Source organism: Canis lupus, chromosome 32 (genome assembly GCF_011100685.1).
Source record: "Canis lupus familiaris isolate Mischka breed German Shepherd chromosome 32, alternate assembly UU_Cfam_GSD_1.0, whole genome shotgun sequence".
In the NCBI taxonomy this organism is placed as follows: domain Eukaryota; kingdom Metazoa; phylum Chordata; class Mammalia; order Carnivora; family Canidae; genus Canis; species Canis lupus.
This window is the reverse complement of record NC_049253.1, coordinates 9,321,475-9,334,515: the sequence shown is the minus strand read 5'-3', so window position 1 is coordinate 9,334,515 and position 13,041 is coordinate 9,321,475. Positions and strand designations below refer to the sequence as shown.

The window sequence follows — 13,041 nt, the reverse complement described above, 5'->3', positions numbered from 1 at the left end:
TAGTTTATCTGACTTTCCTTATATTTAAAAATGCAAACTAAGCAGTTTTTGTCAGGAATTTCACCGAAGTGGTGCTGTGCCCCTCTCAGGAAGTCATGTCAGGAGACAGATTACGTTGATTTGTCCAATGATTAGTGATGTTGTCATTAATCACTTCGCTTAAAGTAGTACCCTCTCCTTGTAAGTAACTTTTGAGAGATTCTTTGAAACCTCAGATACCCTTTCATCAAACTCTCACTCACTTGTTTTGGTATCCACTGATGATTTTCTAAAGCCATCATTCCTCCTAAAATCACTAATAGGCAATCTGTTAACAAACTAACAACAACAACAACAACAACAAAACAGCTTCCCTTCTCTTCCCCTCCATATATATATCAGAGTAAGGATTCAAGGATTCTTATTTTAATCAGTGGGTTATAATTTCACTATTTATTTTGACATTCTAATCTGGGGGACCAGATTTGACCGGTGATACTCCATTCAAGTGAGCTTCTGTGTCCTTTGACTTGTTCCCATGGTTCTTTGAGAACTTCCTTACTTTTGGGCAAAGCAAGATGTTGTTCCAGGATCATCTCGGACTTTTCCTGACCCATTTCTGGAATTGACCATTTCTCTAAGGAGTCTGGTTCCTCTATGTGGAGAGTGGTATTTAGAAATCATCATCTAGGAACTAGCTGTGCTCATTTGCTGCAACCTTGTCAATGCTTCTAGTTCTGGCTCAGCAGACAGAATTAAGAAATATATGTCTCAGTTTGGAATTTTTTTCCATCTACCTATACAAATAAAAGTTGAATTTACACCAAATCCTCAATTACAATTCAATATCAAGGATACATTCTAGTCTTTCCCTTTTACAGATTTGTAACTCTCTTCCCCAACAATGAGAAGCCTGCCTTCCATTATCCTCATTTTTATTTTTTATTTGCTCAAGCCTAGAATACAGAGAAGGTTATTTCTGAATTGCTAACCTATACCACCGCAAAATACAACTTACTAGAAATTAATATTCATTTACAAGTATTTTTTTGTAAAATTTATATATGGTAAACACACAAATCTATTGGACACAATTCAATGAATTTTGACAAGTGCATACATCTTTGTTACTCACATCCCTTATAAGATACAGATATATCATCCCAGAAAGTTCTGTCCCTCAGTCAATCATCTGCCAGAAGACAGCCACCTTTCAGGTTTTAATTTTTACAGATTAGTTTTTTTGGTTGAGCTTTAACAAGTAAGTTTTATATGTGGAGTTTTTTTAATTCAAAAATATTTTAATTTCTTATAGACGGATGTTGACCTATGGCATATTATTTCTTAGATGTCAATGTATATAATACATTCTTGAACCAAAATGAAATGCAGACTCTTACCATGGTCCTTACTGACTAGCCAAACTCTTTTTCTTGGCACAGTCCCTCTGGTTCAGTAGACTTCAGCTACACTGGACACCTTTTAGGTCCTCAGCCACATTAAGTTCTTTTCCACCCTAGTGACTGTATACTTGCTGTTCCCTCTGCTAGAATATATTTTTCTTATGCTTACCCTGTCTGGTTTTTTTCTCATCATTTAGATCTCAGCAAACCATTACTTATTCCAAGAGATTGTCCCTGACTATTTTACCTAACGGTACTCACAATTTTTCTAGGTTATTCTCTGTCACTTCCTCTATTTTATTTTCCATATGCCTCTTATCAATCTCCTGATGTTTTACTTAGGCTTTGTTATTCCCTTAGCCCCTAGAATAATGACTGGCAAGTGTGTGTGTGTGTGTGGTGTGGGGGAGGGGGAAGGGTATAGAAGGTAAGGGTTCAATAAATATTGGATGAGGGAAATATCTAATAATTTAACTTGGTATTCTTTATGTTATACCTAAGGGACAAAATATTTTCCTTACCCAAGTTGTTAACAGATAGGTCAACATTGCTTTACTCCTCCTTTCTTTTAAACCTTTTTATTTTGCTTACTCTTCTAATGAGCAAATATACGATATCTTACCATGATATAACTATGTGTAAAAATATATATTTTGGGTTTTTGAGCAGTTACTCAGAAAAAATATTATTTCCACTTTAAATGATGGAAACACTAAAAATTAACACAGGCATTTGCCTAGTTAGAGCCATAAAAAAAAAAAAAAAGTGCTGTCTCTTTTCAGAAGCAGGCTTTCAGCCTGGCCAAAGGTTGTTTCACCTGGGAAATTACTCAGAGCATTCACTGCCTTTGCATGGAAATGAAATTGGAGTTTGTCCCTGGTGCAACATAAATAAGAAAGAATGTGCTATGAGGGATAGGATCTGGGGATTCTGGAAGATACTTCTCCACTCCATGACAGGACACAGCTGTTCCCTCTCACAAGGACAATTAGAAACAAGTCCTTGAGTTTGGCTTTGTGTTTATCTACTTGCTGCTCGATAGTTTTCGGGTGGAAAGAGTGATAGCTCATAATTGGATTTATTTTTGCTTATCTATGATTCACAGATTTTTCATTATGGCACCAAACTATCAAACTATTCATATAAAGTATCTGAAGTAGTTTCCAGATTTTCATTTATTTGTTAACCTGAAAATTCCAGGAAACAGAACTATTTGATAGTTTTCTGGACTGAAAATCATCTTAAGAATGTAATATAATTACATAGTAGTTATAATTATATGCCGTTGTAATCACACAATTGACTTTTTCTATATGAATAGAAACACGGGCTGTCAGAAGAAGTGACATGTATTTTGTTTGTGTGTTTGTTTTTAAGGAGCATAGCAGCCACTGATCACGAACCAACAGATGCCAGGAAATCCTTCCCTTGTTTTGATGAGCCCAACAAAAAGGCAACTTATAATATATCCATCATCCACCCCAAAGAATACAAAGCAGTTTCAAATATGCCAGTGGAGGTAAGTACTTTAAAATTTTTTTATTTATGCAGATTGTCTATTTATAATATCAGGTAAGTTATCTTCTTTGCAGTGAGAAAAGCCACTGAATTCTAAAATTCTAAACTATGCTCTCATAGTTCATTTAGAGGCTTGAAAATGCATTTTGGCAATCTCTTTTCTTTGAGTCGTGATAGTCTTTAACCCAACATATCATGGTCTAGTCAGAAAGCCATGGTTGGGTTCCAAACATGAGTGAATATAGTAGACACTCATCAGCTGGGCTCTACTTAACTAAAGAACCTCCTAGTCATGACAGAGTAATGGCAAACTCATGGAATTAGAGACTCAAAAATATTCCTGGGCCCGGTCACTGTTCTTGGTTTTCAGTTGAATATAAGCATAGTATTTAAGATAGAGCTAGATAGAGTAAAAAGATAGAGTAAAAAACCATCACTCCACTATTGGAGTATAGAAGCCAACTTCAGAAAAACCTGTGCCCATAGATTTTTCTAGTAAACAAGTAGTACTTATGAAATGCTAACAAAGAATAGGCTCCAGTAAGTTCTTTGTAATGATTGGCATAAGATTGTTTCCTCTGTTACTGCTCCTCAACCACAGAGTGGGTAATGCAGCTAACTAAAGTGTCATTAGCTAAAGTTGAGGGTTATTATACCTTATACATATAATAAATACACATATATTGACATGTTAAAAGGTCAGACTCATCCTTAGATATAATTGTCATTCTCCTTAACACTAGAAAAACACCCTGCCTAAATTATATCTCCCATCTTTCTTTTTTTTTTTATCTCCCATCTTTCTGATCCACTATCTGAAATGTCATCATTGAAATTCATCCCTTTTAATGATAAATATTCCTCAAAAAAGCAAGAACAAAATAAAGCAAACAAAAGCTTTAAGAGGGTTAAAAAGTAAATTGTTAGTCATTTGCACCTTGTGATGTGAATTAGTTTATCAATTTGTTTTCTTCTGATGTTGGTCACTTGGCCAATTGAGCTTCGACTGGAGAAGATAAACAAGTCTGACACACTAATCTAGAAGAGTGGGTCAGGGTAAAAGGCCCTTTGAATTTTCCATCTGGAAGGAGGAGTGCCGACGGGAGAAGAGAGGATGCAAACCTTCCCAACCTCTGCTGTAGACCTCTCAGATGACCTTTTCATTTTGTGGCATATATTTCCTCACTTGTTACTTGTTCCAGACAATAGTACCAGAAGAAAGAGAATATCCTGGATCCTTAGGAGTACAAAACTGATACTGTTCTTATTGTAGAGTAACTTTGCTGGCACTCGGACACTTCTCTACAAGCACTTGCACAAGCAGGCTTGCTTGTCAATGAGGCATCGATTCTAGTCCAGCCTTCCTCGCTGAATCACCTTTGAAAGCTTTCCACAGTAGTGACTTACTGCATGGCTGCAAGGCACATGGAAGTATTTAAACAATGATAGTGGGAGCCAGGCAAGTATTCATGGATGAAGTATTAGGGCTGGTGATTGGCAGTGAGGAAGGCAAAGCTGACATGGACAGGCAACCAGACAGGTGGAGTCATCAGTGACATCAAGTAATGAAATCCTTCTTTCTGTCCGTGGTAACCAAGGCAGTAACTTTAGTGATGATACCTTGGATCTCTGATGTAGACACTGGAGATAGAAAAGAGAACCCAACATCCTGCTATGCCTGGTACAGCCATTGCCCTTCTGTGTAAATATCTGCTCCATTCTTCCTGTGTACAAGGCACCAAGCACAAGCATTTTCTTCATTGATGGATCCGGTATCCCCTCAAATATTATGGTCAGGATTGTGTATTTAATGTAGAAAGACAAACTCCTATATCATAGTCAAAGTTGTATTTTTCCCTGGGAAACCTCATACAGTGCATAGTTCAATCACGCTTTCACAGAACTAAAACTAAATGCCTTTCCCTCAGTCTTCTTCAATATCACCATTGAGCAGGAAAAACAAATTTTATCCCTAAGCTTTGACAAAGGAGCTCTGACTGAAAAGGCAGGTTTAGAGAAATCATTTGTCTTGTACATGATTGATCTTTTGGTAAATAAAAGATTATCTTTTGTTTTCAATAGAAAGAAGAATCGATGGATGATAAATGGAATAGAACAACTTTCCAGAAGTCTGTCCCTATGAGCACCTACCTGGTGTGCTTTGCTGTACATCAATTTGACTATGTTCAGAGAACATCAAAAAAGGGAATACCTGTGAGTCTCATTATATTTTTAAAAATTTCCTACCTATGCATCTGTGATTAATTTTCCATGTTTTTTGAATAGTTTTTCTCCTCACATGCAGACAAGGAGAGCCCATTAGTTCCCAGGGGCTGTGCACTTGATGATAGATACTCTGAGCAATATAGAAGATCATAAGCAGAAAGGACACATGAAGAATAAGCAAATATAATTGACATAGGAATAACTAGTTTTGAATTATTTTAAAAGGAAAATTCACTCTAAAAACAAAGCACACTCCTAATTATATCAGCACACATATATTAAAAGAGTTGAGCATGCCCAGTTTAGCAAAGTGGTTGAGTATATGTATTTGGGTGGAGTCCTGGATGAAGACCAGGGTGAGAGGAGACCACAGGAAGATGAGTATTCTTTAAAGTTTGGGATGCAGTTCCTTCACGTAATTCAAAATAAGACAACAAAAAAGTGTCAAAAAGCATTTTTAAAAAGTGTAAGAGATGAATAAGCTTTTAAAAATCAAGACAACTAATTCAGTAATTTCCTTTTGAAAACACAAATACTTTGACCTAATCAGTCTTCTCATTTTGAGGCCCCCATTTTGTTTATGTCCTAAACACTTGCTTAATCTGCCTTTTGGTTAGTCTGCCTCTCTGCTACATATCATATATATAAAACTTCATAATCTTTGCAGTATAACTTTCTAGGGAAAAAAAAATCATCACTTCTATTTTACAGATGAGAGAATTGACACTTAATGTGTTCAGGTCATTTGCTCGAGATCACCTGCCTGGCAAATGGTGGAGACTCAAATTCTTTTTTTAAATTTTTAAAATTTTTTTGAATTTTTTATTATTATTATTTTTATTGGCGTTCAATTTGCCAACATATAGCATATCACCCATTGCTCATCCCGTCAGGGGACTCAAATTCTTTCCAAATACTGTACTCTGCTGCACCTTCTGAAATATAATATTCTAAAAATATCTTTACCTCTTCACCAATCACTGGAAGGAAGGGATGAATTCTTCTATTTCCCATGCAACTACCTGCCAAGGGAATTTACCTTTGTGTCGGATAGTAGGAGTCGAGCGTGGTTATCAGCATGCTGCCTGTACTGTATCCAGGTTAGAGGGGATAGGGGAATGTCCTGAGACCTTTTCAAAGAGGCTGTACATCGTGATGACTTCTGTCATCCCTTATCGCATGTGTTGCTTTGATGTGACCTTCAGTCATGGTGAAGAGCACTGCCAGGGGCTAATAGATAATATTCAGTGTAAAAAGGAAATGCCATTGGAAAGAGGAAATTTTTTTTTCTGTGCTGTGCCAAATGTCATCGCTGGGGCTCCTCCTTCGTCATATGGAGGGAAAAGCATTCATCCAGCTGCTTTTCTCTTCCTATATCATAGCAGTCATAGGATTTTCATCCAAGGATGCTTTCTTCTTCCTCTGCGGTTCAGTTGCATGAATGTCTCATCATGTGCAGGTGTTTTCTACACCACATTTTAAACATGATGATTAGATTTGGGGCAAGTTTTTAAATTTTGAGTAGAAATGCCAAGGCATGGGACGCCGGGGTGGCTCAGTGGTTGAGCACCTGCCTTTTGCTCAGGGCATGATCCCAGAGTCCCGGGATCGAATCCCACATCAGGCTCCCTGCATGGAGCCTGCTTCTCCCTCTGTCTGTGTCTCTGGCTCTCTCTCTCTCTCTCTCTCTCTCTCTCTCTGTGTCTCTCATGAATAAATGAAAAAAAAAACTTAAAAAAAAAAAGAAATGCCAAGGCAAAGCAGAAAGCTTAAACAATTCACTAATGATGATGTAATTCCCTAAATAAGGACAACGCAACCAACCAATCAGCAAAACGACAGTGTACTTGGAGCCATTTTCCAGAGTGACAAGGAGTTTGCATTTCCAATGGGACTCTATCACCTGGTCCTCTGACCAAGGACACTTATTTGTAAGGTGGTGACACTGGCTGGTTGAGTCATTAAAGCCTGTCCCGGTTAGTTAGCTGCATTCTATTGATGGATTTTATATCAAGGATTTGGGTGACATATGAAAAATATAATTTGGCAAAAGATCCCAATGCCTTTTAAGTGGTAAATATTTCTTAAGTATCAGAGCTGAGCTCATAACATTCTGTTGTAAATTTGGTGAAGTTTTCACCATTTGAGTAGGAAATGAATATTGTCATAATGTATTTACTTTCTGACCATCTATTTGATAAGAGAGGAACAGAAAGCCATAATCTCTTTGGATACTTACTGGAGATCTGGGTCAGGAGAATTCAGTGAAAGTGAAGCATGGAGCTAAGCAAAGTAGGTACCCTTCCCTCCACCCCGTCTACAGGAGACAGGCAACCACATTTTTCCCTCCTGCAAAACCTGGTAGGGCTGTTTTCTGCAAAATGTGAACAGAACATTATAAGAAAACTTTTAAGCCATCTAATGTGAATGTCAGTTTATGGTAAATTCCACCTCATTGGCATTTGAGAGTCTCCCTGCCTGGCTTTTCCTACCCACTCCCTCTAAATTGACATCTAGCAGTTAACACTCAAGCACAAATTCCCCAGTACAATTTGCCATTCCAGAAAAAATTACAGGGAAACCAACCTAGTTAGATCTGCTTAGATGAGACATCAACGAGAATGCAAACCAGCCTCAGTACTACATTTTTAGAGCTGAACAGACAACTTACAATAAACAGGCATGTGAGGAAAATAACAACATAAAAGAGAAAATCCAAGGCAAAGAAACAAAAAACATAGTGGGGGCAAATAATAATAATTGGGGAAAGTAAAGAGAAATCCAAAAAATCCATAACAAATTAAACTTCCTCACACATACAACCTTTAATTATTGCTCTCATAGATTCAAGAATATGATCACCATAAACTAGAACAGAAAGCAATGAGAAAACAATAAGAAATCAGCAGTCAGAGTTTAAAAACATGATTTCCAAAGCATAACTTGGCTCTGACCTCCAGGAACCTGCTACCAATTACCAATAAGCTTATGGCTTCAGTCCTGCCCACTGATTTGTATTTTTATCAAGTCCTGGAGATATTGTTTAAAGTCCTAATATGTTTTGTGGGTTTTCCATTTTTACATTGCATCTGTCATTTCTGTATGTGGAAATGCATCAAATCTTCAAGTTATTAGGCCATCTTAACCCAAAGTCCCCATATTTCTATTTCAGTTTTAAAAAAATAGAACTAAGTAGTTTTAGTGCTATATCATACTTCTAGTAGAAATTTCATGAACCAAAAGACCATTCTCTTTTTAAAAATATTTTATTTATGGGACACCTGAGTGGCTCAGTGATTGAGCATCTGCCTTCGGCTCAGGGCATGATCCCAGGGTCCGAGGATCGAGTACCATATTGGGCTCCCTGTGACCTCTCCCTCTGTCTATGTCTCTGCCTCTCTCTCTGTGTCTCTCATAAATAAATAAATAAAACCTTAGAAAAATATATTTTATTTATTTATTTGTGAGAGAGAATGAGAGAGAGAGCATGAGTAAGGGGAGGGGCAGAAGGAGAGAGAGAGGGAGAAGTAGGCTCCCTGCCTAGTGGGAGATCCACCTCAGGGCTCCATCCCAGAACCCTGAGATCATCACCTGAGCCCAAGGCAGACGCTTAACTGACGGAGCCACCCTCATACCCCCAAAAGACCATTCTTTGCCACTTTGCTTCTGACAGTATTATTCTGGTACATTAATCATTTGCTATTCATAGTCAGATTATATTGTACAATCAAGAATCAATAGCACCCTGATTAAGCTCTCTTGGGTATGTTTGCCATTCTGGCAATAGATTCTTTATATAAGTAAACATGGAATCCAGACCTATGTTCTTCTTGTTTACTGGAGATTACATAGCAGATATTAGTAGTTGAACCATTCATTATGCTTAAAATGTCCTTGTTGCTCTTGAGAAAAAATTAGATTCAAGGACTCATCCCAAAAATTATTAGGAAGAAAGGTAACCAAGTTTGGAAGGTAGTTGAAGAGACTTTTAAGTTTAATTCTGTATATTTTCTTTTTCAAATACTATTTGCATTACATTTTGATTCGGTCCTGAAAAAACAGAATAACTTGAAGAGTTACTCCAAGTAATTTAGCAACAATTAGGACCAGCCATTGGTGGAAAGACTTTTTAAACTCTGTTGGTAAGAAATCACCTGAGGCCTTTTTCAGGTTTAGTTGATTGTTTAAGTGTTTTAAAGTAAATCAAATCTTTAGGTATTTATCCAAAGAAAATGAAAACACTAACTTGGAAAGATATATGCACCCCTATGTTCATTGCAGCATTATTTACAATAGCCAAGATGTGAAAACAACTTAAGTGTCCATTGATGGATAGGTGGATAAATACACACACCTATATACACACAGAGGAATATTATCCATCCATTAAAGAATAAAATCTTGACATTTGTAACAACATAGGTGATCTTAAGAGCATTGTGCTAAGTGAAATAAGACAGACAAATACTGTAAGATTTCACTTACATGTGGAAACTTAAAAACAAACAAAACAAAAATAAAAATAAACCAAAAAAACAGGCTCATAGATTCAGTACATACTGGAGGTTGCCAGAAGCAGGGAGTGGAGGGTGAGTATAATAGGTGAATGGGGTCAGAAGATACAAACTTCCAGTTATAAAATAAACAAGTTGTGGGAGTAAAAAAATAAACAAAATCACTGAATTCTACTTTAGAAAAACAAAAATTAAAAAGATCTGACAAGTACAAAATGTGGAGACTCTATGACTTTCCAGTTAAGTGAATTAACTCCTAAATTATCAATAAAATGCACTTTTTAAAAATAGGAGTCAAGTTATGGGATACAATGTCCTTGATAAATATGTCATTAACCTGATAGGTTAGTTCAAAGTTTTCCATTGGGCTATATTGTATTCCATTTTCAAATCCAGGACATGGATTATGAATATATTTCTAAGTTTTAAAATTTAGAGGTTTAGGGATCCCTGGGTGGCGCAGCGGTTTGGCGCCTGCCTTTGACCCAGGGCGCGATCCTGGAGACCCGGGATCGAATCCCACGTCGGGCTCCCAGTGCATGGAGCCTGCTTCTCCCTCTGCCTGTGTCCCTGCCTCTCTCTCTCTCTGTGTGACTATCATAAATAAAAAAAATAAAAATAAAATAAAATAAAATAAAATAAAATAAAATAAAATAAAATAAAATAAAATAAAATTTAGAGGTTTAATACACATACATTACTAGAAGTTTGGATGGAAAAAAGCAGGTAAAAAAAGGAAAATCACCCATATCTAATAGCTTTGTGAAGTATATTTGACCTATGACCTCAGTAACTTTGCCAGAATTTTTAGCTTTGCCCAGTTTTCCAGAAACCAAATTCAGGACAAGTTAAGTGGAAAGGATAATCCTATTCCTGAGAAACAGTAAATTCTAATTAGGACTTGAGTTTCTTTGGGCATTTGACCTCTGTCTTTTGTAAAGGAGGATATGCAGAAAGGAGGAGTTACCTTGCGGAGATTATTTCAACTCTAGTTAAATTCTCCTTGGCTTTCGTGATCAGAGGGAAGAAGTTGAGGGGGACTAAGAGAGTGCTGGTATTACCCATGGAATTAGGTTTATGCTATAACCATACTAATTGATTAATTCAGTAAAAGAGATTATATTGTGCCTGCTTCCAAAAAGTTACAGGATGATTCCTGAATAGGTGCACTGGATTTATATCTTTGAATGAATCCTTCCTACTTGCCCATGTCTTCTTACTTTTGGCTTTAGCCCATTATTTGTCTGTAGTGGAAAGATTGGTTGAGGGCAACAAATACATGTATTGTTGGGGTTTTTAAAAATAAACTTTATTTTTTAGAGCAGTTTTAGATTTTATGCCATGGATTTTAATTTATGCATTCCCCTACATAGAAATAGTCTTAAAAAAAAGAAATAGTCTTATTAGAAATAAGTTTCATTGTTTTAATACTCAGATATGTTCTTAAACTTCTTATTTTGAAATAATTTTAGATTTACAGGGATTACAAAGATACAACAAAGTACCTATGTGACATTCGCTCAGCTTCTGCCAAAGTTAACATCTTACAAAATTGGTTATCATCAAAACTAAGAAATTAGTATTTGTACAAAACTATTAACTATGTTACAGACTTTATTTGAATTTCACCAGTTTTTTCACTACTGTACTTTTTCTGTTCCAGGACCCAATAGATAATACCACATTGTATTTAGTCATGATATCTCCTCAATTTTGTCCAGTCTGTGTCATTTTCTCAGTCTTTCCTTGTTTTTAATGATATGGATACTTTTGAAGAGTACTGGTCAGATATTTTGTACCATATCCTTCAATTTGAGTTTGTCTGATGCTTTCTCATGATTAGAGTGGCGTTTTGGATTTGGAAGAAAAATACCATAGAGATAAGGTACCCCTCTCATTAGATCATTTCAGGGTATATGCTATCAACACAACTTATTACTGGTGAGGCTAACGTTGATCACTTGGTTAAGGTGATGTCTGTTAGGTTTCCATAGTATAAATTACTACAACCCATTCCCAAAAGGAAAGGAATTAATCCCCACTTCCTGGAGGGAGGACTATCAGAGAATTTATGGAGATATATTTTACCTACCTCAGTGATGAATAAATACTTATAGGAAGAGATAACTAAAGGTTATGTACTGGGGGGCGGCCCCGGTGGCACAGCGGTTTGGCGCCGCCTGCAGCCTGGGGTGTGATCCTGGAGACCCAGGATCGAGTCCCACATCGGGCTCCCTGCATGGAGCCTGCTTCTCCCTCTGCCTGCGTCTCTGCCTCTCTCTCTCTCTCTCTCTCTCTCTCTCTGAATAAATAAATAAAATCTTAAAAAAAATAAATGTTATGTACTGGGGCACCTGCCTGGCTCAGTCAGTTAAGAGTCTGCCTTTGGGGGATCCCTGGGTGGCGCAGCGCTTTGGCGCCTGCCTTTGGCCCAGGGAGCGATCCTGGAGACCCAGGATCGAATCCCACATCGGGCTCCGGGTGCATGGAGCCTGCTTCTCCCTCTGCCTGTGTCTCTGCCTCTCTCTCTCTCTCTCTCTCTCTCTGACTATCATAAATAAAAAAATAAAAAAATAATTTAAAAAAAAGAGTCTGCCTTTGGCTCAGGTCATGATCCTGGGGTCCTGGGATCGACCCCCACAGTGAGCTCCCTGCTCAGCAGAAAGTCTGCTTCTTCCTCTCCCTCTGCTGCTCCCTCTGCTTGTGAGCTCTCTCTCTCTCTCTCTCTCTGTATAAATAATAAATAAATAAATAATCTTAAAAAAAAAAAGCTTATGTACCTATTCGATTTCTCCTTAAAGCTTTGACCATTCATTGTCACATTGCTCAGTGTGCACAAGGAGGAGGCTAAACCCCGAAGGGAATGAAAGATGCTAAGAAAACTTCAGTTGAGACGTGAAACAGGTGGTCACCACCGTCCAGCATCACCCAAGTGTGTTTTCAGGTCTTGGCTGGTCATACCATCTCTTTCAATGCCAAACATAGCACCCTCTGTTACAGGGGCCTTGCAAAGGTCCTGGGCTCTATACAGGGGAGTGCCTACTTGGAACAGTTCAGATAAAACTACAAAATCTCAAGAGATGAACAGGTGCTAAATCTGCTAAACAATCAACAATGGAAAGGCAGGGTGTTACATATTTATAAAATGTAAATATTAGGGAAAGTGTTATTAATGCTGGGACAAGAGGAGTACACAGATAAGCAATAGACTTACATTCTTGGGACATTCCTGGGCAAACCTGGCTGATGTGGTTACCTTTATCGATAGAAAACACTTAACAGACAAGGACAATAGGACATGGATCCAGGGCACAGCTGATCTGCAGTGCTCTCAGGTGGCAGTGGGAAACTTGCAGGCACTGGCTTGGCTTCTGACCAGGGCGGTGGTGACAGTTGTGGCT

General features: G+C 37.6%; 1 protein-coding gene across 1 annotated transcript in view; it reads left to right on the top strand.

Moving 5' to 3' along the window:
* ENPEP (glutamyl aminopeptidase) overlaps window positions 1–13,041 on the top strand; it is an 86,709-nt gene that overhangs the window by 8,984 nt on the left and 64,684 nt on the right. The window contains exons 2-3 of the mRNA XM_038581899.1: window positions 2,760–2,901; window positions 4,983–5,114. Coding sequence (XP_038437827.1) covers window positions 2,760–2,901; window positions 4,983–5,114 — 274 coding nt within the window. The remainder of the gene's footprint in view (window positions 1–2,759; window positions 2,902–4,982; window positions 5,115–13,041) is intronic.